We start from the raw sequence: 26543 nt of genomic DNA, 5'->3' as shown, positions 1-26543 counted from the left end.
GAACTAGCCTATTTCACAGCTCAGCAGAAGTAGAGGCAGGCATAACTAATCAAGGACACCCTCTCCCAGATGCAGTACTTTCCAATATCTTTTGTTGAAAATCAAGAGCAACATGCTCATGCAACACTGAGCTCCTGTACGCAAGCTGGAGGCTTTGCGTTTTTCTAACCTTGAGCACAAACACCTGAGTGTTCCGCAGTTTAACTTAGCAATGTATATTTATCTCAGTCAAATCTATCAGCTTTCTTATTTCCATTTATTTTTATTTTTTATCATTTTGAACTTCCCCTTTTCAAATTTCTGCTTCATATACCATCTTCAGAAACATTTTCAATTACATGCAGTGGCATAAAGGTGCTAAATCTAGCACATTTCAACACCTTCAATTCAGAACTATACATTTGTCTGACCTATTAAAAATGAAACAAGTCAACTCTTTCCAACTCACCATTGCTGGGTAGAAAAGGATGAAGACAGCAGAGCCCAAGAAGCCTGTTGGACCCAGAATAATCACATTATAAACCATTCCTAAAATGGCCACAATAGGGCCCCCAGCCAACAAACTGCCAACTGCTGCAGCTTCAAACATCCTTTGCCCATCATTGGAACACACATTTATGAGCTGGAAAATACACATAACAGATTATTTAGATTTAAGGCACAGCTCATTCTCAGAGGCATATACTGCATATTCCTTTTCGCACTGCGATTTCCAAAACGATGCTGCAGCTTACCTCTCCAAGAGACTTCTCCTTTATGTTCTTCAGCTTAAGAATTTTCTTAAACGCCATCGTCAAGATAGCTCCACGCAGTCTAACCCCCGTGCGGTAATTCAAAGCCCAGGTTAGCGCAAGGGACCAAGATCGCACTACTTCAGTCATAAAGATGCCAAAAACTAAAAACAAGCTGTACTGCAGGTTGGACTCACTCTGTTGGGTATATTCCAAAAGATGTTTCACAACGAATGCCTACAGGAAGAAATGCAAGCTTGCGTGAACACCCCATCATCCCAGAAGACCATGCAACAACTTTATGTTAAGTTAGAAATAAGTAGGCTACTTTGCTTTTAAAAGAGCCGTTTGAAATAGAAAGCATCTTCTTTCTAGAAGTAAAAGGTGTCAATACAAGAAGTACTGTAACACAAAGCCCTGCTGAGAGCCAAGCACTGAGTCAAATTTAGTACGTAAAGAGAGTTTAATTTGGAACCATATTCCTCGCAGCACGCTTCTAATCCTCCGTGTCTTCTAACTTAACATAAATCTGTCAGTTAGCTGAAAGCAATGCATTATCATATAGAAGAGTTTTAAAATATAGTCACTACTTATACATCTGCGCACATTAAGAAACATTCCTTTACGTGACATTAAGACCTTTTTTATTTTATCTTTGGTTTGCTTCAAACGTGCTTATTTGATAAAAAGGAACAATGTACCTACAGTTGTAGAGGGGAAGAGTGAGAAGGACATTTGCAAAACATTCCTGGAAATAAACATCAGCAGTTTAATAGTAAAGAAAAAAACAAGCAGAAAGCACAAGGTACGCAATACCGCAAATCATTGGGGACAGGGGAGAAAAAAAAAAAGACAGAAAATTAACCATTTGATCCCTCCCCGTACCCCCTCCCCACAAAAACATAAACACTTTACCTCAGGAATCACATTTCAAACATCACCTGCAGAAAGAGGACAGCCCCCAGAACCACAGATTCCCACCTCCAGCTCTTTGTGGTCCAAGGGCACAATATAACATCATACAACTCACAATCACCAGCAATATTAAATACTATTGACTGCGAAACAATAGGCTTTTATTTGAAGTGTCATCTTAAATGGTAACATCTCAAAAACACTGTACAACAGGTAGAGCATTGTGTAAACATACAATCTGCACATACAGAATAATTATAAAGGACTAATCTAACAGTCTTAGCCTCTAACATAAACTAGATTTGAAACTATACACAAAATTATAAAGATACAAAATCAGAACAGTATTTGTTCATGAAGTCCAAAAGAAGTCAAACTTGCAGGTGCCAACAGAGGAGGCTTCTGAAGCTGCACAAATTCTGAAATCTGGTTTAAGAAGTATCCTACAGTAAGGCTTCACAGACAGCAAAAGATTTCCTAGGGAGCTTTTCAACAAGTGATGCTTTAAGATAATGGTGCTTTTGATATGCTAGTACAGAGCAGAGAATTACCTTTGCCCATAGTAAAAAGCAACAAAAAAAATCTGAGACCAAAGAAAATATTTGAGAAGCCTTTTGCATCATAGTCCGTTGAAGTCCTCTTGGCTAAACCAGGTTTTGCAAATAAAGAGTTCTGTATAGTTTGAAGAGAGAGGGAAAAAACAAAACCCCACAACTTCAGCAAAGGTATTGATAGCTATAGCCCAGCACCAAATAACACCAAAAAATTGAGATCAAATTCATCTGTTCTGAGGAAAATAATTCTGCACGTCAGAACCAAGGAAACATGCTGTAAATAATTTTGCTCTTTCTTTCTCACAGGTGTGAACTAAAGCCAGATGTCCATCAGGTTCTAGAATGGCCACTGAGAATTTACATACCAATCCCTGAACAAATGTGAGGAGCTCACATTCACAGACCTATTGCATGCCGACTTTCTCCTTACTTGGATTTAGTTTTACATTGACTGTTTGGACCACAACTGCATACAGTTGGTTTGCAGTTACTAAGGAGATTACTGACTTCTTTTTCCAGTATTCAATCCAACATATGCAACCGAGTCACTGAGCAACTGGGGTGAAAATCCCCCTTTTTCCTCATGAGCTGTAACTCAGCATGGTCGCAGACTGCAAGCATTTTCTCGCACACCACAGCATTGCTGAAAGTCTCCAAGAGAGGATGTATAAAGACAGCAGATGTTTCCTGGGGTCTCATTCCTCCCAAAACTTTTTAGTGCAATTTTGCAGAACTATTTTAAAGATTCAACATCTCCTCTCGTGAAGAAATAGAGACCGGCTTACATTATAGCCCTTTTTTTTTCTTTTTTTTTTTTTCCGGAAGAAAGAAAAGAGGAAACAGCAGATTAAAGAATTTTGAAAAGGGAGGGGAAAAAAGTCACACAGAATTAACATTTACATCTGAACACATTCCATTTGAATTCAAACTAGTTCAAGAATCCAGCATATTTACAAAACAACAAATTTACAGTATAAAAACTGACACTCAAGCTAACAGAGAAAAAGGAACTCCTGTGACTATCACCGTAGTAGTAGTTGGTACTAGCTTCTCCTAGCTTCTCGGCTGTCTTAAGCATTCCCATTGAATAAACATTACCTTACCTTTGCTCTTGGCGTTGGCTCTGCCCAGCAGGACTGTCTCATTCTGACGCAGAAAACAGCCATCCTGAAAATTCTAAAGAACAGCTTCTGTCACTGGTCCCACTGCAGTGCCGGCGTCCCTGCTGCAGCCAGCGTGCGACAGCACGGGGCAGGCTGCAACTGGAGCCAACTGGGAAATCGGGAAACTTACCTCCAATAGCTTACCACTCCCCCCTCCAATAACTGACCAAACTGTCAAGCTGTACTCCACTAAGATAGCAAGTTTCCCCATCTCCCAAACAGGAAGAATAGCTCTGAACAGTTGCAAACAGGTACATTGTTCAGACCTGGAGTTAAACTGATTATGTATTATGGAGTTATACTGATTAGTAACCAAAAAACTTCTTTGCTCCTCAACCCAAACTTGAAAGTTTTGGTAGCTGATTAAATGGCAGCAAATAGTCACTGGAGATAAATAGTATCTCACCTGTACTAGTACATTCTGATGGTTATTACAAGGCAGTCTGACACATGCAGCTGTCTCACCAGGTTACGGGTTTGGATACTGTGTCAGATGCAGAATTTATCAAAATAAAAAAAAAAAAAAAAAGACGACCCTTGAAGGATCTGATATATATAAAAAAAACACCCAACACACAGAAAGTCTGCAACAACTTCTTTCCAGTTATAACCATCACAATGCCCATTAACAAACCACAGCTGTTGGCTGGCATTTCAAGGTCACAGACACTCAATTAAAATTTTTGAAGTTTAATGTAGTGTTTAACTCCATTTTTATAATTTTCACCAATACATAAGGTCTAGTCAAGTGCTTTTCCTGATCTCCCTTTTTCACCTTCAGGTGACTGCAAGGGTGTAACAATCCAAGAAAGCACTGTTACTTCTGAGGAGACAGCATAGGCATATCTAGGAGGCATGCCATTTTTAAAAACAGGGAGGAGGGATGGTAAAGACTTATTTTTCATGCCAAATGATGAACCAAAAGGGAATCATTCCTTATTCAGAGAAATGAATAAGGCTGCCTGTAAATGGGCAAATGTCTACAGATAATTTTAAACTACCCAAATCGAGCATCAATTGCAGCAGTAGCCCCCAGCCTAGTCAAGTTGGTTTGTTTTTCTCTTTCCCCACCCACTCTCTCTCATTCAGCGGTTCAGCTGAAACAAATTGAGAAAATTACACTACAGAAATTAGGGGCAACCCTGCTGCAAGTTCTTTGCTAAAGATAAAAGCAGCTACTAAAGCCCTGTAGTGAAACAATGACAGAAGCTCTTCTTGGGGAAAGCTAGTGCTGTTAAAACCTTAATCATGATTTGTTGTTAATTACCGAAGTATGTTCATATGTTTTATAATACAAGCTACTAGAAATTATTACCAAGATAACAATACCACAGAAACATTTATTGTTATTCATATTACATGAAACAAGGCAAACTTTAAAAATGTTTAGAAAGCAGAACATCATTTTCAGAAGACATTTAAAAGCAGGAAAACATTTTAAAAAGACATTTCACCTAACAGTGCACCCAGGTGTACTTACCCAAGAAATGAACCTTCAGCTTACCAGCACACTGAAACGTGTACTACTAGCAGTAATACTGCTCCTACTCCTCAAGGGAAATGTGTAGAGAATAAATTTAGTCAAAATTTCAACTGTAAATCTGCACAGCACGTGCAACAAACAGGTGACAAAAAATGGTGTGAATGTCAAGTCCCATATGTTGTTATCTTCATTACGACCCATAGCAACAAACAGCAGCAGCTCCTAGAGGCAATAACGTACTCTAACACTTCTACATGAAACCTGTCTGACCATGCTCTGTAGGATCAGTAAAGACTATACCCACAGAATTCTTGAGACCTGCTCACATTAGTTATTAAGTAGTGCTCTAATGAAATTGGTTTGTTCCACCTCTTGAAGACTGTGCTATTAATGCCAATAATCTATAATTAGTGTTTTATCAGACTGAATTTTATTCCAAGATATATTTACAGAATTGTGAAAAGAAAAAAAAAAAACAACACAACAATTAAAAGACCTGCACATAAGAATTTTATGCAAAAAGACCAAATACCAGTTAAGGAAGAACTATAAACTATACTCAAAATCAAAGAGAAAAAACAAGTGTGCATTTCCTCCAAGATACCTAAACTCCCCCCCTTCTCCAAGAACTTGCCTCAGTATTCGGCAACTGATCCACCAGCTGTAGGAAGCCTATCTTGGATTATTGTATCACTTTGGAATTTTGTCCCAAAATTTCTAGCTAGTCAAAACATTTAAGTGATTCTGCAATGAAACTTTAAGATTTTACAGTTGGCCATGAGATGGAGCCCTCTGGGGTTGTTAAAAAAAGGATGGATATTACTTACTGGTCCACTAAAACCCGCAAGCTGCGTGATCATCAGACACACTATGGAAATGATGAGCCTGGTGCGGCAGAAAATCCACACAACTCTCCGGAGCGAAGCATCATCAGGCCCACTTTCTTTCAGTTCTTCCTGCCACAATCTCTCCAGCCTAATAAAAACAAGAGTCTTGTACCTTCTCTCACAGTGGAAAAATTGTAACACAACCTCGTTGTGAAAATTCCAAGCATTTCCTAGCTTAAGGCAACAAAAATTAACAGATATCAAGAGAAATAAATACATTGTACATTCTGTGAGGCAAAGAGAAATATCTACATCTTGAAACATCTATGTGGTGTTACTTGTACAGAAGAGAAGAATGAAAAAACCCAATGCCTTTTGCTTTGCCTGGAGTCTCTCTGGCAATCTTAATGTACTGACTTGTCACAGTCTTTCCTTGCTGATCTGACAGAAGACTCATGGAGTCAAAACCTGATAAAAATTCTCATTAGCCATAAAAGGTTAGCCTGATAGTGAGATCTGACCCATATTCAAATCACCTTGCTACTGTCAGGTTTTTTGGGCCTTGAGAAAGAACTTTGTTTTAATTAAAAAATAGTTTAAAGACATGCAAAAGTAGACAAGCAATTGCAAAATGCTCCTGGAGACAGAATCCTCAAAGTTCACTGAAATCAGCAGGAGTACAGAAACAGGGCAGCAGAAGGAAGTTGTCTACGAAGGATAAAACTAAATGCCAATATTCTGAGACAGGCAGACCAAAATATCAGTGCTGCTTTTGTATGGCAATACTATAGCATCGCCTGTGAACTAACATATGAAAAAAGGAAACAATAAAATAATAAGGAACAAGATGTCTCTACCTTCTACAGTTGACATCTGAAGACTCATGCCTTGATAAAGACCATACATCATCCATAAACAATTCCCCTTTCTTGTAAGCTTTGTGGGCCAAAGGAGTGAGCCAGGAGAAGGTCATGCAGGAGAAAAGCCCAGCATTATCAACGGGGTGCTGGTGTCTGAAAGAAAAAACATCACAAACAAATGAAAAAGGAAACAGAATTGTAAATCCCTGAAGAAAAACAAAGCCTCCTCTCACTGAAAGTACCAAATGGCCAATGCCAGTTGTACTTGCTAAACAAATTCTGATGTTTTCACTACAGCTGCAGTCCTGCCTTGTGACTGGTTTGAAAAGTAAATGCTGTATCAGTTCTTCTGTAGCCTAAAGACTTACTTGGAAGTAGTCCGTATGGGTTTCAGCGCATTCAGGCCATGGTGGTATTTGCCCTTGTGATGCTCTTCGTCCAGCATTCTCATCTGGGAATGCACAGAGGTGTCCAGCGGCAGGCCCTCTGCCCGAGCAGCTGCTTCCAAGGCATCCTGGCATTCAATCTGCTTTCACAAGACAGACAGCATTCAGACTTCAAAACTGCACTTAAAGTCCATGACTCATGATTCCAGTAATATTGCACTTCTTTCTTCTGTAAATTATTGCACAACAGCAATCGCTACCATTTAAACATCTTAGAGAACAGGCTTCAGCCTGGCAGCAAAGACATGGAAGACACACAGTCCAGAGCTGCATTAGACTGCTGGATTTGTAAAACAAATTAACACCAGTATTATGCCTGTACATGCAAAGGATAAATGGACAGACCAGACTAATCTTGTACCCTGTAATTTAGCTATTCTTATCCACAGAAAATTAAAATTATTTTCAGAATACTACTTAAGTCACTTCTTGAAAAACCAAATATGCATTAAGCAGAATTGTACTTTCTTTTATCATGTTTCCTGCTTTTTCTCTTTTTCCCTAAACTAAAGAAAACAAAGATGATTTTCTCTGCTCTCAGCCACACTTCTGAACAGCTCAGCAACTTTATTAACAACCACTAAAAGGTAAGCCTTAGCTCAGCCCCAGTGAAAGGCAGACCTAAATGCTAATCTAAGAGGAGAAAGAAAACCGGCAAAGATGTATACAGTGTAGTCAAAATGTTGCACAGTTCAAACAAACCTTTTGATCAGAAGCTAGATGTGACAAAACTATCCCAACAGATTAGCTTGCTAAGTAACAGTCGCAGGGGGCTCACTACTGTTCTGCTAACCTAACCGGCCATTTATTGCAGTTTCCTTTTTGTATTCTAGCTTTTTGAAATGGAGATACTTTGTAGAAAAACACTCAGTTCCAAGGTAAAAAAAAAAAAATCTTTCTGGCTATCTTACAGAGATACTATGTTTACACTTATTAATTGCAGTACTAGAGCACAGTTACTTTATTTCTTTGAAAACAACAACTCTAAGTGCCTTGTAGACTCCTAGACACAGCATCTACAAAGCACTAAGGGTGTATCAATAGCAAGCATTTGGTTCCTAACTTTGCATCATGCAATTTTTGTCAGAAAAGCCACCATTTATCAGAGACTTAGTCTGTGCTACGTTAACACGTAAGCATGCAGCACATCATGAAGGACAAGAACATGAAACTGCTAATAGCACAAATCCGTCCTTGATTTATTTAACCAAAGTAACTTAAATAGCACCTAAGCATGTTAGTCACAATCCATGATCCTGATATCAAGAAACTTATTCACTAAACCTAAAGCTCTGACTACAAAAGAAGATACCAAAGTAATAATTTAAAAAAACAAAACAAAACAAAAAAAACCCCACAACATTACGACACATGGAGCAACTCAAAAAATATGCAACACTTGAAATCTGAACTGGAAGACTTCTCACTCAGTTTATATTACTGACTCACCAAAAGCTTACTAAATCTACCCAAATCAGCATTAAAAAAGGGACCTGCCACAGATGCCTCAAAGTACTCAGTAGTGGGGGAAGTTCTGCTTTTCTGGTTACAGCAGAAGAATTCATAGCTGGTTTTGTTATGTTAACCTTTGCAAGAGCCTCAGGCAGATCTGCCCAAACACCCTATTGCTGATAACATCCTTGTTTGTAAGCGATGCCGCAGGCTATCTGCAGAATCAGCGTTTTCCTAAACTCAGAAAAAGCGTTTACAAGTTAAAAAAAAAAAAAAAAAAAAAAAAAAAAAAAAAAAAAAAAAAAAGTCTTCTATTTATCAGCATAAAAGTTTTTCACCGCTTACGAACAAGAATATCCTTTTAATAAGAAAGCAGAATTGTATTTTTAGGGAGTCCAAAGATAACGTTCTTAAAACACTCACTGTGATAATTAATTAAACTCTCTAGAGCTGCTCAACAGAATTCTCTCGACAAAGGTAGAAAAGATGCACTGATAAAAGACTAGAGCACTGCCTTTGAAAGGCCTTTAAAATGTCTTGCTCTATAGACAAGTATAAGCACAAACCCCTAGCCAAGAACACTGCTCATCTCCATCTTGACAAGGTTGTCAAAATCCCACATGTGTGACTATCAAGAAATAAACGAATCATGCTACTGTACAATTAAGATTCTAAGAAAGACCATACACTTCTGTGTCACGTTAGAAAATTTTCAAAGCACAGCGTCTATCAGGAAGAAAGGAGACTCCTAAGCAGTTCTACAATGTCTTTCTAGAGCAAAATATTGAAGTAGGAAAACCAGCAACCCAGCAACCCCAACACTGTTAATTTAGGTTTCTGAATCCTTGTTATTTTTTCACGTGTTCATCAACTGGCAATATCCTGATTGCCTGCACGCACATACAGGTTTCTTGGAAACTAAAACCTTGAAGAAGTCATTAGCAATGTGATAGAACAGGCTGCAGCACTTCTCTTGAAAGAAGCATCTAATAAATCAGGGCTGTACTATCAAACAGAAATCAGACAGCACTTCTTCTAATTCAGCAACTTATTAATATACGCACGCAAGCAATAAGCTAGGTGATACAACACAGTGTTGACAACTCTAAAGAAATGCTCACAGAAACAAAAGAAGCCTAAATGAGACATCACTAACGGGGGAGGGAGGTGAAGGAATATGATCTAGTCATTTCTTGAAAAAACAGCAGCTCATTGCTCAGCATCATCAAAAAAGCTAAACGACACAAATAATAAAGCAGGAAACATTACCAGACAACTTTTAAAAGCCAGGGTTTGGCTCCTTTTGGATCACTAGAGCCAGTCCCCTGCCACTTGAGTTCAAAAAGGTTATTAAAATTACTTTCTTCAAGAAATGAGAACAGTTGGGATTGAAACAGCTTCTACACAAGCATAAATTTAAGACTTCGGATGGATAGAAGAGAGGAATGAAGATAAGGGGGAGGTCCATAAGGTTGTGAATAGAATGAAGAAGAGAACGATCACCAAATGTTCGTACAACAAAAGAACTGGGGACACTCAGTGAAATGAATGTTTTTCACACAAAGCATACTTAAATTTAGAATTCTCTGTCATAGGATGCTGTAAAATTCAAATGCATAAATGGACTAAAAATGGGTGAATTAAAATCACATAGGATAAGCATATCATGGCTTATTAAATGAAGGACAGAGGGCAACAGCAATCATTTACCCAGCATCTTATTAATAGCTTGGCAGATTCCAAAAATGTTTCTGAAGCCATAGGCAGCTTCTAACAGAGGATAATGGTTCTGTACTCCACATTTCATGAAGCTGTGGCACACATGGGTACAGGCGGATTTGATTCAATATATGACTGGGAAAGTTAACAGATGAAGAAAACAGTTAAAATTTTTAATCCTGAGGGCAATCCCCAAGAGTATGAAGAGTGCTGACAAAGTATCACTACACACATGATCTTGTTTTGTTCTTTTACCTCCACAGCTATCTCACAGGCAGAGAAAGAGAAGCATGGCTGGTGCTGCTACCGCAGCACACCTGCCCCCTGACTTTCTGCAACTTGAGAGCGTAACAAAACCCTATCAGCACCTGTTATCATTATTTCCTTGTCCAACAAATTGGTCACAGCAACAGTAAGTACATAAAGTAATATAAGAACCAGAAAGACAACATGGCTGGATCAAGACATGTTATGACAGAAAGTCTGAGTGAGGTGAGAAAAATAAGTTGTCTAAGGGCAAGGAAAAAAGATTTGCTTATTAAATTAAAGACAACAGCACCACATTCACAATCCACATACCAAGGTGATGAGAACACCATGAAAATACAGAAACTTTAGGAGCTGAGCTACAAAGGTGTTAAACATGATGTCAGAGGTAAGCAAGACAAGTTCTAAGAAACAAGAGGGGCATCAGGAACATTACACAGAAAGGCAAGCAAACTCAAATATGTGAAATAGAAGGACACATCCTAAAACCTGCTAAGCAGCCAACATGGGCATTGATGGATGGGGAGCAGGTGAAAAGAAAGGAGGCAGCCATGTTGTATATGGAAAGGAAAAAAAAAAAAAAAAAAAAAAAAGGGAGCAATTGATTGGTTTGACAACTGTAACATCAGATGGTAACAGCAAAACCAGACAGGCTTCGAGGCCAAGCAAAACAGATTTCTCCATCCCTTGCTGATCTTGCAAAGAATTTGATGTGTATGCAGTCAACATATGACCCAAACCCCACCTACTAAACAACTATTGTCTCCTCTTCCATAAGGCAGAGCATCTTTCAGGGCTCAGATCAGAGCAAGGAAGAAGCTGCCTCTCTTCTGGTCCTACTGCTACCTGACAGCAAACTAGAGCAGGCATATAAAGGCTTCTTTTATTATTCCTCACAGCTGATGCAGAATACAAAAGCTACTGTGGTGGATTTACTATTACATGAAGTCAAAGTTGTTTTAAGTAGTAAAGAAGTCTGAGTTGGCAATGCTACAGAACAGAAACTTCCACCTCTTGCAATTAGAAGGCAGAGCTCAGGAGGCCTCCTCACTCCTTTGTTCAAGTTCCCAGTAAGGAGATGCAAATGGGAAACTAACAGACCAGCACAGTGGAGCTCAGGACCGTGCGGGCATATGTGCAGAGAAAACTATATGATCACCAGCTCTGCTCAGTGCTTAAAGTATTCTCCATATTACAACTCTTGGATGAACATAAATTTAAAATATTTAAGAGACTTCATTAAAGGCCGGGTGTTTCAAAGATTTGTAGTTATGTGCAAACAAGAGCCCCATTAGACTCCAGAGCAGTGTTTGTATGGGCTGGGGAAGAATAGGACAAACTGTTGCAGTTAGCTTAAGGATAACTAAACCAAAATAAAAGAGTCTAGGAAGTGATACTCTGAAGTTTTAATTACATTGTTCTTCCCAGAAATTCCTCTGAGTCTTTCCAGCATAACCCCACTTGTAAGTAGTTAGGGGTTTTACACACTGCTTTTGCAGGTAGCACAGGCAAGTCCTAAAGCACTGTTGTCCAGACTTCTGAAAGTCACCAAACCCAGGAGCATCTAAAAACTAAGTCTGTTTGCAGGTCCAGAAATTTTCAAATCTGCTGTTGCTCGATGAAGCAGCAAGTGCTCTATGAACTTTATATTCCTCTTCTTTCACTGGATTTGATGCTGTACACAATCTACAAAAGTATTAACAGGGGGATTTGCAGCATTAGACTCCCAGCCTACTCTGTAGCTAGAATGCTTTATAATACCCTGCCTGATTAGAAAGTGAGCCTATTTAAGACTAGTTTGGTTTTGTCACGCACCCATACCAGTTGTCTCCCTGAAGAAGAGGCAGCAAGGAGCAGGCACTGGGCTAGATCACAGACAACGGGTGTGAGGAATGAGGCAGAAGGCATTGATCTTTTAGACATCTGCACACATTGATCGCAAAGTACAGACAGCACAGGTCAATTCACTGAGCACCAAAATAAGACCACCGGATAGCTTTAGATGCCTAGAAATTATGGTTACAGCTTCTAAAACTGCTGCAATGAACCAAGTCTGGAAGTTAAGGCCTCCGTTTTCATCCACCTCCTGACAAGGGGAGTATGAATAAAAGCTCATGTCTCTGCTGCCTTCTCAGCTTCTGCTACAGGGAAGAACAGCTCTTCACAGCACAACCATATACCTAAATACAGGATTAAGTGCAGCTGTGTCATTTTTAAGTGAAAAGAGAATTAGGTGTTCAGACTTGTGGCAAGAGTTCAGATTCAACAGCCTGAGGTCCAGTCATTTACACCAACACACTGCTGCATGGGACTATATTACACAAGACATCTGCAGCTGCACTTCTGGGCTACGACTAGCACAAGTTGAAATAAAATTTGAGTCATGGTTTCAAAGCTAGCCCAAGTTTATACACGCTCAGCTTAGAGCAGAAGTCTCCCAATACTGCTTGACAGCGATATCACAGCTCCGTAACCAAACAAGAATAGGGTATGTAAGTTTGTGATGAGCCTGAGCAGTTTAGTCACATACTGAGCATTTTTACTTGATGTACACAGAGTCCTTGCTGAGGACAGTTATATCAGTTTCTTCCAGGAACATTGCTTATTTGACCTTGCCCTTGAATTCTGAAAAGCATTATTAGCATTGAGGTGAGATGTTCTAAACAGAGTTTGTCATTTAGTGCTCATTTTTGGATTTTGCAACAGTAGCTGCTGTGTGCCCATCTGATTAGCAACTGTGTACCTGCTTAGGCTTCTGGTATTCATGAATCTATATCTTCTGTTCTGCATTAAAGCTAGTATTCATGATCTTGTAATCAAAGGATATGGGATGCATTCAGAGCGAAGGTTGTACACTGATCATCCAGAACTGGAGCTGCACAGTTCATGTGTGCTAACAGTACAGCAACAGCAGACTCCTCTGGAATTGGAAATAATGACTCTTAACTACAAGTTGCCCTACAGAATTAGCATGTGCTCTGACCACAAAGTTGGGAAACTAACTCTCCGCTAAGCATTATCAAACCAGCACAGCGCAGCCAAGGACTTGGTTCCTGACATGCTCAGGTAAGCTCTACTACCCTGAACAACGTGCAGACAGCCTGCCATATGCTGGAGGTGTTCTTCCAGTACCATCTTCTACTCAGCCTATGCCTAAACTAGGTTACAATAGAAGCTAAAGAGGTCAGTTCAGTACAACACCAGAAGTAGCCTTTAAACTCAAACTTCTGTGGAGTGGAACCACCAGTGAATGACTGAAGCTTTGACAGCACAGCATTTACCAAGCCTACTATAACAGCCTTTTATTCAGTTCACCTTCCTGTACCAACACATGCTTCCAAACACAAGGGGCACAATGGCAAATGAACTAAGTAAACACCTCAGGGCTCCAAACATGTTGGCTTTGAAATACCGTAACCTTAGCCCTCAAAAAGGACTGAAATACAGATTTTGTTTGTGGAACAGCCTGTTCACAGTATGCAGTTCAGACCACAGCTGACTACTCCTTAGCACTGGGGTATGAATGTTCAAAATCTAATAACCATCTCAGTGTCTGAAGGTGTCAGAAGTCCCTGCATATAAGTGAGTTTTGACTCATTTCACGTTAAGTTCTCCAGTAGTTTGGGACAGATCCATTAGATCCTTCTGGCAACTCTTATAACTGTACAGAGTTGGAGACAACTGTAGGGCAGAATGTCTCCAGCATTAATGTGGAATACTACAATGGAAAAGATACTGCAGGCTTTCCTTCACTGACAGGTAATCTGCTCCTTACACACTTCTGGTCACGAGCAGGCGGATTTACAAGTCTGCTTTGGACAAAGGAACAGCGGCCAAGAGTAGTCAAAGGCAATACCAGGAAGTGTCCAGATCTGAGGTTTTATCACATGGCTAATACTTAAACAAAAGATGGTTAGTGCACTAAAGGCAGCCAGTTGTGAACTAACCAGAACACCAGGATTCTTCTAGAGAATGTCTCTGCCCAGGGAAGGAGTTTGCCTTTCTGTTGCTCCTGTTACTAAGTATAAAGCTTCTCAGATCCAGTTAATCCCCCTGCAAGTTTCAGGTAAACTTTTGATACATACTGGCTGACATACAGCTCCTTTCTCCGCTGGTAATACGTACATATATACGTGGAAGATAAGGCAGAGATATCACTTCTTCAGAGTGGCTTCAGAATCATCATAAAACATTCACCAACAACCAAGTCAATGATGTTGTGTCAAGTTAGTGAGTACATTAGTAGCAGAAGTTCAATGGTAAAACAATTTGACAGAACATGACTGTAACCAGGATAATACATACAGTTCTTCAGTGATATATTGGAGTTAATGCATCTTTAGAAAGTAATATGAATACTTGCTTCTGCACATACTCTAATGGTGTTCAGAGTTCTCAAATCTCCTGGTTTCAGCTGGGATAGAGTTAATTTTCTCCCCAGTAGCTGGTTATAGTACTGGCTTGGTTTTAGCGAGAATGATGTTCATAACACACTGATGTTTTAGTTGTTGCCAAGTAGCACTTCTCTTGAATTAAGGATTTTTCAGTTTCTCATGCTCTGCCAGTGAGCAGGTTTACAAGCAGCTGTGACAGGGCATAGCCAGCACAGCTGACCTGAACTAGCCAAAGGGTTGTTCTATACCCTAGAACATCATGCTTGGTATATGAACTGGCAGGAGCTGGCCAGGGGGAGGATCAGTGCTCAGGCACTGGTCAGTGGGTGGTGTGTAACTGCACTGTGCATCACTCTTGAGCTTTATTTCTCCCTTTGTTGTATTCCTTTTCATTATAATTAATTTTTATTATTATATTTTATTTTAGCTATTAAACTATTCTTATCTCAACCCACGAGTTTTACCTTTTTTTCCCCCCAAATATTCCCCATCCCACTGGGAAGGAGTGAGCAAGCAGCTGCATAGTGCTTAGCTGCTGCCTGGGGTTAAATCACAACAAAGGTAACAGAACTTTAAGAGTTCTTTCATTTGTCTTGAAGAAATAAAAACAGTTAACATTTAGTGAAGAACATACCTTCAGTAAGCAAGCACCTCACTTGTCTGAGTTCATTACATAAACTTATCCCTGAGTTTCAACTCTGCTGATCACACTGAGGATCTTCCAACAAGTTTCTTAAAGAATCACCACAATAGTTCAATATTGACCTTGAGAGCATTTTACATGCTCCTGATAGAGCTGCACTGTCTACTCACCTCAAATATCTGTAAATGGCATAATAGTTAACCAAAGTAGAAGCACTAAAGGAAGGCAAGTTTCCATTTTCCTTCTTGTGCAATGGTTTGAAAGGTTGAGTAGCACCAAATTTACAACAGGAAAATACTATCTCCCTTCTCTCAGCATGATACGTAAGAGTGGCTGCTTTTTCCCCAGAAGTCTCCTGCCTGTACCAGCAGTGACTGTTCTTTGTCTAAGGGCCCCAGCCCACAGGAACTTCAGCTTGCCAATGACCATCCACTGGGCATTGAAATGCTCTAGAATAATAAAACTGGAGGGCTGGGGAGTTTCTGTTTCAGAGCAATGTTTTTTCTACAGTTTATTATCACAATATGTTTCTATGCACCATACTGCATGTGTTCAGACACCACATAAGTTGTAGACTCTGCATCAGGCTTTGTTCCTGTGACAGATACCATACAGTGTTCAGTTAAAACCATCTAAGAATAATGGTATGCAGCAGCTCTTACAGGCACTGTCCACAGAACTGGTCTAGTCATCCAGTCACCTAAATTTTCCTGCTATTTCATCTGCTCAACTACAGCATTAGATTTTAATCCTTCAGAACTGATGTTAAGTATCTGTAACAGATCTGATCTACTGTCTGTTAGTCAGTAGGAACTGTTTCCTTTTACAGAGTATCATACCTGCTCCCTGCATCAGTGCCCTTATACTGCAGCAGTTTGTTCACAGCAGAGGAAGAACACACCAAAGCAGGATCCACAGAGGAGCATGCATCACCTAGCACAGCCTTTTACAGAAGGCTTTCAAAGATCCCTGGACAAACTGTTTTCTTTCCTACTTGACAGAAGAGTCAGGTAACAATACAAAGCTTAATAGTGTGTTAGTTTCCAATTTTATCTTAACAGCCCCAGGAAATAAGTATCTCCTTGCAGTCAGATTCTGCAGCAGAATACACAACTGCATTATACTGCAAAAGCTGAAATTCTAATTCTAGGTTGAAATTATTGTAAGAATTCAGATTTCTTGTTATATACCTGCACCTATGTCAGCTTTACTTAAGGTAGTGTTGCCATGAAACATGTATTTCCCACATCTTCTATGCAGCCATGATCTGAGAAAATAATGTATCTAAAACTGCACTTGTGTGTAGTCTGTTAGCTTGAGGCTCTCTCGTCTGTTAAGTGTAGCCATATAGAGATGATGGCAACAATTACGAGTTTCAGAAATACATGAACACACCTCCAGATTTCCTCTACTCTTGCACATCTCTCCTAACAGACACCAATGAGACGCCCAGCTGAGTGGCAATCAAAATGAATCTGGCACTTTGCCAGTTATCTTCATCAAGGAGTAAACTGCAGTTTCACCTTCTCACACAGTGAGCACTGGCATCAGCTCAAACTACTGCAGCTTCTGGCTGCAGTCTGAGCCAGGAATAAAGCAGTAACTTTCTGTGTAGTTACTGTTTCAGTACACCTACAGGCCTTAAGAGCCTGCTTGGGCAGTGATTCCTAAAGTTCTGCATTTACTTGGTTATTTATGGACCAAGATATGGAATCTTCTGGGAAAAAGCAGAGACATCCAGCAGCTTCAGATACAACTAAAAGGTTATACTTAAGCTGTCTAGAAGGCCTGCTCTGAGCATGGAGCGCCAAAGCACCAGGCTACATTCACATCCCTATTTTTGAATGTGTTGTTCAGCACAGTTGGTTCAGACACTTCAGATGTTCCAGAGAGGTTGAGAGGCAGAGTTGATCTGACTATTGAACAGTCAGTGATAAATCACTTCAAAGTTATCAGTGCTTGAAGGATTTACATCAACTCCAGTAAGTTCTGATCAAATTCTCAGCTGTCTCTGGCAAAATCTGTGAGAAACAAACCTGAAAAATAAGAAATCAAGGTGAGGACAGGAATATTAGTAGAGCTTCTGATAGCTAAAGTTAGCAACACATTTTTCCCTGCATGTTTAAAGCAATCACTGCAGTACCACACTGCCCAGTGTCTTCAAATGCAGCAGTCTGCACTGGAGGCTTACCACAGATGGCATAGATGCAGTCATTACGCTTCAGCAGCAAGAACCGAATCCTGAACACTGCATTCCAGTCAGAACCAATTGCAGCTTGGAGTATAATTAGTAAATTAGTGCCCTAGCATTGTTAAGTCAGGGACTCAAATTTCAAGAATTGAGTTCTCACAAGCATTGTGTATCATGAGAACAAGCTGCTTCTACATCCTCTTCTGTTGTTTTGAACATAATGGGGTAGGGGAGACAAATACTCACTCGCCTGCTGTGCCAAACAAACATGAAATCTACATTTGAGAAGAGCCTATTCCAAAACCAAATTTGAGAACAAATTACTTCTCTTCCTCATCCATCATTTTAGAATATATTTCATGGACACAATGGGATCTGTCCTTCTCAGAACACACTGCCTTCATGAGAAAAAATATAATTACTTCAGATCCAACTTGAAGGGCACACAAGCATTCTGAGAACAAAAGTTCTAAAGGTGTACGTATAAATCAGTATTACAAAACATCCCTTAATTTTTATTCACTGGTAATGTAACAGCTTCTTCCAGATTAAGACTGACTGCAGTGCTAGACAGCAAGTCCACCTACAAGTTACCTTCATTCAGACGAGCCATGCCCCTACATACACTAAACCCAATTAGTACTGTATTACACATTGGGAACATGTAGTTAACACCCTGTTTCGTAAACTACATTAAGGGCTCCAACAAAGACTTAAAAATCAATTGTTATAAGAACACACTGCAGAAACTTATTCATGAGGTGAATACATGCATTCACAAGCTGAATAAAAACCTGTTCCTTGAATTTTAGTCCTGGAGTGCCTATTTCAGTGGTCCAAATTTCTATAGCAACATTCCCATTAAGCACCAGGAAATGTTGGATTAGACCTACTTATATTGCAGCATGATTTCAATTATGATTCCAGGAAGCCTATTTGAAAAGCTCCTGTCTTTCAAAGAAGTGATCTTTCAGGCTGTGACCAAACAGCATTTAAGCTTCTAAAGGAAAAAACTGCAAGTTTTTCATTATTTTCATGAGCAGCTATTACAGCATCCTTTCAGCAGGAAACCTGAACACCAGTATGAAGGTTTTAGGACAGAAAGAACAATACTGAGTACAACCTTCATGCAAGACAGAGACAGACAGACATATAAAAAGGCTCTGGGACCTTGACTCAGTAGTAAAATAAGTCACCTATAAAGATCTTGATCAGGCAATCCACTCATCCACTTCAAGAAGTATGTATAAAAATGCAGCAATACAGGAAAACCAATGAGTCATGCTAGTGATCAAACATAGCTGTAGCCCGGCCAGAAGCAGTCACCATCGCTCACCAATGGCCCTTGACTACAATAGGCAGCATGTCTTGTATCCTCCTCAGAGGGAGCTACACCATTCTACCTTGCTCTATTAGGTATGAGGTACCTATGCAATATGTTAGAAAGAAGTCTACTTCATGGAGTATATTGTGCTGCAGAACAGTTCCAAACCTGCATTCCACAAAGATCTGAAGTCAGTGGTGAAATAACAGCCTTAACCTGCCTGCAGCTTTTCACTTGCAAAAGCATATGATGCTTACAGGTTTGTCATTTTCTGGTCAACCTAGTTCAAACCCTGAGCTAGGTTTTCTACAATAAATTTGAGTCCCAAAATTTGTATTAATAGCACGTCAGACTGTTGTCCAAGTGACTGCAGCTTAACCCCTCTATCTGAACTGCTGTGGTCCTACCCTTCCTCATCACATCACTGATGTGCCAGCATATACCAACATGTGCCCAATGAGGCAGCTTGGGCATCTGACCCAGTGCCAGGTTTCATAAAGTAGTTAAAGGGAAGTCCCTTCTTTCTCCTTGAAACACTGTTTTCTTAACAGCTGAGCTACAGCTACTACTACCCTTTTGTGACAGACAGAAAGGAAATGCTTGACCAAACAGGCAAAGCTCAACCTTATGAAAGAGAGGTCTTTGATTATCCCTGTTACCAACAGCATAAAGCATTCCAAGTGATAAATCTAAGAACACTGCTGAAACTAGGTCTTGTTTCAACTAGACAGGAAGAAGCCTGGTACACAAACATGAGCATGTAGCTTAGACAAGGTGTTATGAATATAGCTCCTTTTACTTAGCCTCAATACTTTGCAAGTAAACAGGATTTAATGTCACTAACATGCAGCAACAAGTTCAGAGCTGTTTGCATTTATGCACAGTATACATCCAAGTTAAGGCTAGCAAAACAAAAAGGGTACAATTGTTTGAGCTAGAAATTAACTCAACTCTGGCATACTAAACAAGATGACTAGCAAGGCAAATGGGTAACCTGTCAGAACTAGTCAATTCCATTAGCAAGGTAAGTTAGCTCATTCCTCTACTCAGAGAAACAAAACCAGACAAAGTTCTAGGCAAGAACTAGTGTGAGCCATTTTCTTGCATCAGTATCCACAAATTTTACAGAATCCTTGTTTTGCAATCAGTTATCTGAGGCTGCTACCCTGTAGTCATAGGAAGCTAATCAAATGGTAGAGATGGAAGGGTAAACAAGACTACAGCAACAGAGTTAAGCTGACCTGAAGTTGCCTCAGAGTTTGACATTTTAATGCCACACTGTACAGATGTGCAGGTCTTGGCTTACTTTCAGCCTTCAGAAAAAACAAGTCTGCTGGTTTGATCGATTTCATGCATTCAGAAGGTTTAGAGATAAAATCAGGATTTTGTCCTGAGAAGTTAAACCAGGCATCAACACGATTAGATGATGCAGACCAACAGGCAGAGATCCCATGCTATGATTACTGCTTAACTCCACTGCCACTGGTTGTGAAACAAAGCTGCCCACCAATGGCATCACTGTTGTCACCACTCATCTGACAGAGCAGATTTGCTACTGGACGGTGTACAGTGGATGGCAAGCCCATGACATCAACATAATAAACGCCGTTAAGAAGCTGCACTGTGATTCCAGAGGGCTCTTAGTTCTGCATCAGTGCCTGCTCTAATGCAATCAGACACTCCACCTTCCTCTGAACACTGTCAGCAATAGTCTGCTGAGTCACAGAGCCTGTAGGGACACTAGGAGCTGCAGGGCCTGCAAACGCAAACTGCACTCAGCCTACTGCAGAGCAGATCTCTCCAAGCTCAAAAAACAGCAGTGCAGCACTTTTAGCCCACATAAACACCTGACAAAATCCTTTAAGTCCCAGTAAAACAAGGTAAGCCTTATCTGAAGTACATAGTATCTCAGTGTCCAGTATAACACAGCAAAATTTAAGCCTTTTAAAAGAGTCTTCACAATTCTTCCATGCAAATACATCGAGTTCCCCTATTTCCAGCCCTCTCATGCAAGGGCTGTCACAGGCAAGCTATACGGAACGCCCAGTGACATGCTTGCAAGCCTTGTCATTGCAAAAAATCCACAGGCAGTATTAACTTTGTTTGGCTTCAGAAAGGTCTACATTAGTATTTTAGGTAAGGTTAAGAAGACACAGAAGAAAATATTTCAGTGCTAGCATTCAGAGCAGCTAGTATTTTTAATGTTCAACTGGCAAAGGTTATTAGTTTCAGAGATGTAAGGGTTTTCATTTATCTGAGCTTTTTTTCCCGTATACCATTTGGTATATGCACTTCCTTCAGTGAGAACAAGCTTTAAAAATTGAGAAGCTCAGAACAATGACATGCAAGCTCTAAGCCAGTGGTTATTTCAATACCCAGCTTTCAAATTCAACTAGAATTATGACAGCACCTCAGCATGTTAAATACACAGATGCACATGAAACAGTATTCAATATGAATTACTTCATCTGAGGGGGAAAAAGTAAAAGTTTTGTTACTAGAACAAGCTAGACATCTGCTTTAGAAAATTAATCCTTGCAAAAAACATGGCATGATTGAGTTTTTTCAGCTGCTAACACTGAATGGTGCATGATTTGCGCTGAGCTCTTCACTGTTCTTACTTGGTTGCAATGATTCTCTTAAGTACAAAAGCTTAAAACATTTCTTGGATTCACATCAAGATCTGAACACTAGACAAAAGTATTTTATTCAAATATTACTAAAAAGTCACTTTTAAATAAGTGAAAAATGCTTAATAAGTGCTGACTTGTTACTAAGATACCCCTTGGAATGACCTTTTCCACACAAAAGGGAATATTCATTATTGACCTTCAATGCAGTGAATCTATACAGAGTTGGCACAGCAAGGGGGCTGCTGCTGCATGTAATTTAATAAGCATAGACTGCAAAACAAACAATGAATAAAACAAACTGACCTTATGTTTAGCATGCTGAAATTTTGACCCTTCCTGCTCTTCATGCTGCACCGAGTTGGCTCTCTCCCTCACACTCCTATACCCAGGACTGGGTATAATGTACTCTTTTCCTATGTCGATGTCTTTCATCTTCTGTAAACGCCAGGGTTTACAAGTGTATTTTCACCTCAAATATCTGAAAAATAATTAAATTCCACTTCATTATACGCTATGCCCAACACACCAGTTCTTTTAGTCATTTGTTTTTAAAGTTTATTTTTTAAATAAAAGAATCAGAAAGCAGTTGTAAAAGAGTATTACTACAACAGGACAGTAATAAAGTGACTTTGGAAACCCACACAAGACTAACTTCTCCTGAACTAGTTTAAACATACCCTGAGGTAAAATGCACTGGAGTACTGTCATACTTCCTTGGAACTCCAAAATACAATTATGCAACCTGACAGATGAACACGATAACTACAGTAGTTAGTTGAAAACCTTGAGAAAGTTGACTTGGGAGATCAAATCCCTGAAATCTTTTGTTAGAGTCTAAAGTTGCACACACCCAACAATCGCACCCGCCTGTCACTCGCTGCCGGTTATTTACAGCCTTTCGGCCGGGGAAGGTGCGGCTCTGTCGTTATCCGGGTTTAACCTTTACCGCAGCTCAGGTGCCGGCTCCTGTGTGCCACGGCCGCGGGCCCGTGACTCTCCCTGCAGCCAGGCAGGCTTGGGGCAGGAGGCACGGGGAGCCCCGGCTGTGCCCCGCTGGAGGGATTCAGACCAGCTAAAGGGCCTGTGACCTTCTCCCAGCGCTTTCCCAGTCAAGCTTTGCCCACGGAAAGGGATGGAGCAGCGGGAGGGAGGCTGCGGCTGGGCGTCCCCGTGTAGCAGTGGCCGAGGAGCAGCAACATCTCCGCTCCCCAAGCCCAGCTCCCTGAGTAAAGCCTGACACAGGGTGTGCAGCCCCAGCCTCGGGGAAGTCAGTGAAGGAGGAGGCGGGCACACCTGCATTTCCTCTCACAAAGGCCTGCAAATATCCTTAAGAAACCCTGAGCTGTAGTTTCTCCCCTGCCGTGTTTAAATACTCTGTCCTCATCTGACATCTTCTTTCCACCAGCCAAATTTGGCTGATGTCTCATTTAAGTGGTTTATATAACATAGAGCCTGTTTGCACCGCAGTCCTTGCTCTCCTCTCAATAATGTTTGTGAGAGTCAATTTGATAGAAAAGCTGAAATAAACTCAGGTAAGATGAAAGATGGGAATTTGGAAGTAAAACTGGACCCAGAATATTTCTTCCAAGGCCAGCAGTGCAGGTGTCACCACACAAGCAAAGATTCAAGGACACCCCGTAAGGTACCAGAGAACCCCCTCAGAGCTCCCTGACACTACGGTTACACATCCTGCAGAGCTCCAACTCCACTCCTGGCAAAAATGAGAATCAGCTCCATTGCAGATGCTCTAACATTTTGGGACAGGAAAACTGACAGACAGAAGTAGAGCCCTTCTCATGGTACAGCAACCAAGAGCACACGTGGCTGCTGCATTTTTCTGCAGTCTATTCCCCAGGACTCACAATCATGCAGTTTCAGATTGGTTTAGCTGAGATTTTATTGTGGAAGAAGCTGCAAGGTGCTTTATACATGCCACGTCCCCGCAGAAAGTGAATTTTAAGGCAGAAGCCAGGAGGCAATTTAGAGTAAGTCTGAACAGTCATTAAACAGACCTTTGTCTGCATCAAACACGTTGGGATGTAGGGGTAAATAGATGTGCAGCCACTGAGCAATGTAATTAAACAGCAGAGACATAAAGGACCAAGTATGAATGATGGAGAAAATTAAACTGTTTTAAAGCTTCGAGGTGAATCACTTGTATTGCATTTTAGAGTGTTGACCTGAAATTGTTCTGAGTGTGTCCTTGGTTCCTGGACTGTGGAAGCAACCAGAACTGCTTTTCAGAAGTGGCTGGCTGGTTTTGAGCTGACGACATGTTGAAACCCGAAGGATCTACATCATGTGCCTAGAGGTAAAGAGGAACGTGGACATCCATTATGCCAAAGTGGTTGCAAAATGTGTTAGGAAAGCTGAGCAGAGTGTGTTGTTTAAGCCAAGGGACCCAGGGCCCTGCCTCTACTTCTGCCCTCTATTTCTCCAGTGCTGGAGCAGATCTGAAAGGGAGGGAGGGAGTGCTAGTAGAAAACTGTACTGGTAAATAATGGTGGGTACACTCCACTCACACTAGCTCTGGGCAGTGGCTGGCAGCAGTATCAGCATTGTTGTCACACCTGTGGTCCTGAGAGTGTACATACTCCCTCAGTATGATGGTGGGAGGAAAATACTTGTGTAGGCATAACCCCCTTTTAAGTATGTCACAAGTCTCCTCCAGCATTTGTTCTAAAGGATATAAATGTACTGGTGCTACCAACCAGAGGAGCTTCCTCTTTAGCTCCAGTGGCAGCAGCTAATGCTTTTAGTGCTGCAAGTCCTGGATTCATCCCTGTGGGATGGCAGCTGTTACATAAACAAGGCCTGTACAGTGTTAAAACTTGCCCTGATTCAAGATCTGGGCTTTGCCGTAATCAACCCTGACTGCAGCAACAAAAGCACAGCCAGACCAAAGAGCCAGCAGCAGCTTCAAAGCCAAGGCCTCCAGACCATGTGGGCTAGGAAGCAATACCTGATACTTTTCTTAGAGGCATACAGCATCTGCTTCCCCACACCCCAAAACAAACATCAGCAACAAATTTCAGGCAATGCTTGAAAAAAACTGTCTTGAGCCATTGAGGCTGATAATGGAGCATCTCTGGGTTAATCAGAAAACCAAGGCTCAGTTTGTGGTAGTGATGATCTTTGTTTATCCAACTGTCCTACCACATCTTCCCCCATAGGATCTGAGGACCTGCTTCTGCCTCTTGGGCAATATGGAGCACATGCTGCCCAGGCGACTTAACTGAGCTGAACCTTGGATGGAAACAAAGAGACATCCTTTCCGGAGATCTTCGAAGCTTTGGGAGCGTTGCAGCACTAATTTGTGTTCTCAGCACCGTGATTAAGACCAGAATCTCCGCCACACAAAACCCTGTTACACACATGACTGCGAAGCAGAGTTACTTGTGTGCCGATGGGATCCAAACGCCTGGCAAGCCCAGAAGATGCTGCCTGCACGGGTCCGGTGGGGGAGCAATGGGGTGGTGCAGTCACCCTTTTACTACTGGCAAAAAATTGCAATGAGGTGCTAGGACAAAACAGCTTTTCTCTTTGCCCTGAAGGAAAAAACATCCCCCAAAAAAGCAACAAGATGTGATTGGACTGATGTCTGTGGAGATACGTGGAATACCAGGAGATGTCTTAGGCTAACAGGAGCAGAGAGCTGTCACATCAAGCTTGCCACCAGCCCGGTGGCTCCTTACAAATGTGTGGGCTCTGCAAGGCCGGCTGGGGAGCACAGCGTGCTTCGGTCCGAGTGGATGGCACATGAGGAGGCATCTTTCTTTGACACAAATCCGGACACCCCTGTGAAGAGCTGTTCCTCCCTCTCTCCCCGAATCTCCTTTCTTTTGTACCTCATACACGATGACACCTTCTTCTCACTCTTCCCCACTGGGATGCTTGTTCCCGGCTGCTGAGGCTGCGTTTTCAGCATGCATTTCCTGGGTTCAGTCTCTCCTGATGAGCACGCTGACAGTTGTTATGCTTGCTGGTGCTTTTTTACTCTCTCGCTGACCAGAGCTCTCAGCCATGAAGTGCAGAACTCAGAAATTTATTGGACGGCTCAAGTAAAAGTCCCATGACCTCAAATATAGCCTGCAGTGCTGCAAACTATAACAAGTCCAGAAATAGTGAGGTATGGAGAGACTGCATTCCTGATTCCATATTCCTGTGCAGTGTCTGATCTTTTATTGTCCATCATTTCCAGGTCTCCCTCCCACACACAGTCTATTAGTTCAGGACTTTGAGCTCTCAGAGCAGACTGAAAGATTTCCAGTTGCACTGCACCTACTCTTCTGGAAAGCAATAATTTAGCCTCTGCTGGGCCATATTTCTCTTTCCTATGAGCCACCAACCCATGTGGGCAGCGTGGCAGATTGAAACAAGCCTCAGGTACGTACATGTTGCCTACAACCGGAGAGTGGAGAGACATCACCACTCATTTTCCTCCACATCATATATCCACCTTCACACTTTAAGAGGAAAAGGAAAATATTTGTGGCAAAAGCATCAACAAGATCACTGAGAATAGTCATTCTTAGTCCATCATCCTTAGGCTCCAGAGTTAACATCCCACTGAGGAGATGGGGAGGAGGGCAGGAGCCAATGTGGTACTTGTAGCAGGACTGTCAGAGATTGCTGTGACTTGCTTAACCATTCCCTGCTTAAATCTCAGTAGCATCCAAACTATTTTGGGACATCAATGAGCTGGGTTTGTCACGTGAAGCCCACAGTCCAGTTTCCTGCAAATGAAGACATTAATAATCAGCAATAATGTTGTTGCATAATAGCTCATTACGTGTTGTAGCAAGAAATGGATATGGTTGTTTCTAATTTAAGAGGAGTTATGGTATCTAATGGATTTGGTCATGGCTTGCATCAAAGAACTGTAACAGTCACGTATATTCCCTACACATATTTAGGGCTGCTAGAGCCTAAGCCTTCCTA

The 26543-nt window shown here is 41.1% G+C and overlaps 1 protein-coding gene across 4 annotated transcripts in view; it reads right to left on the bottom strand.

Moving 5' to 3' along the window:
* Positions 1-22082, bottom strand: part of ABCC5 (ATP binding cassette subfamily C member 5) — a 51066-nt gene extending 28984 nt beyond the window's left edge. For 2 of the 4 annotated variants that reach the window (XM_026854525.1, XM_026854527.1), the window contains exons 1-6: positions 21906-22076; positions 6902-7062; positions 6531-6686; positions 5674-5821; positions 735-968; positions 449-622 (exon numbers count right to left, since the gene is read on the bottom strand). In XM_026854525.1, the coding sequence (XP_026710326.1) occupies positions 449-622; positions 735-968; positions 5674-5821; positions 6531-6686; positions 6902-7062; positions 21906-22034 (1002 nt within the window). In that variant the 5' untranslated portion in view covers positions 22035-22076. Of the gene's footprint in view, positions 1-448; positions 623-734; positions 969-1780; positions 5822-6530; positions 6687-6901; positions 7063-21905 lie in introns of those variants that run through there. The other 2 variants (XM_026854526.1, XM_026854528.1) reach the window with 2 other exon arrangements.
* Between the last annotated feature and the right edge of the window lie 4461 nt (positions 22083-26543).

This window comes from Athene cunicularia, assembly GCF_003259725.1.
Source record: "Athene cunicularia isolate RWA chromosome 9 unlocalized genomic scaffold, athCun1 chr9_part1, whole genome shotgun sequence".
NCBI lineage: Eukaryota > Metazoa > Chordata > Aves > Strigiformes > Strigidae > Athene > Athene cunicularia.
This window is presented reverse-complemented; position numbering and strand designations above follow the sequence as displayed.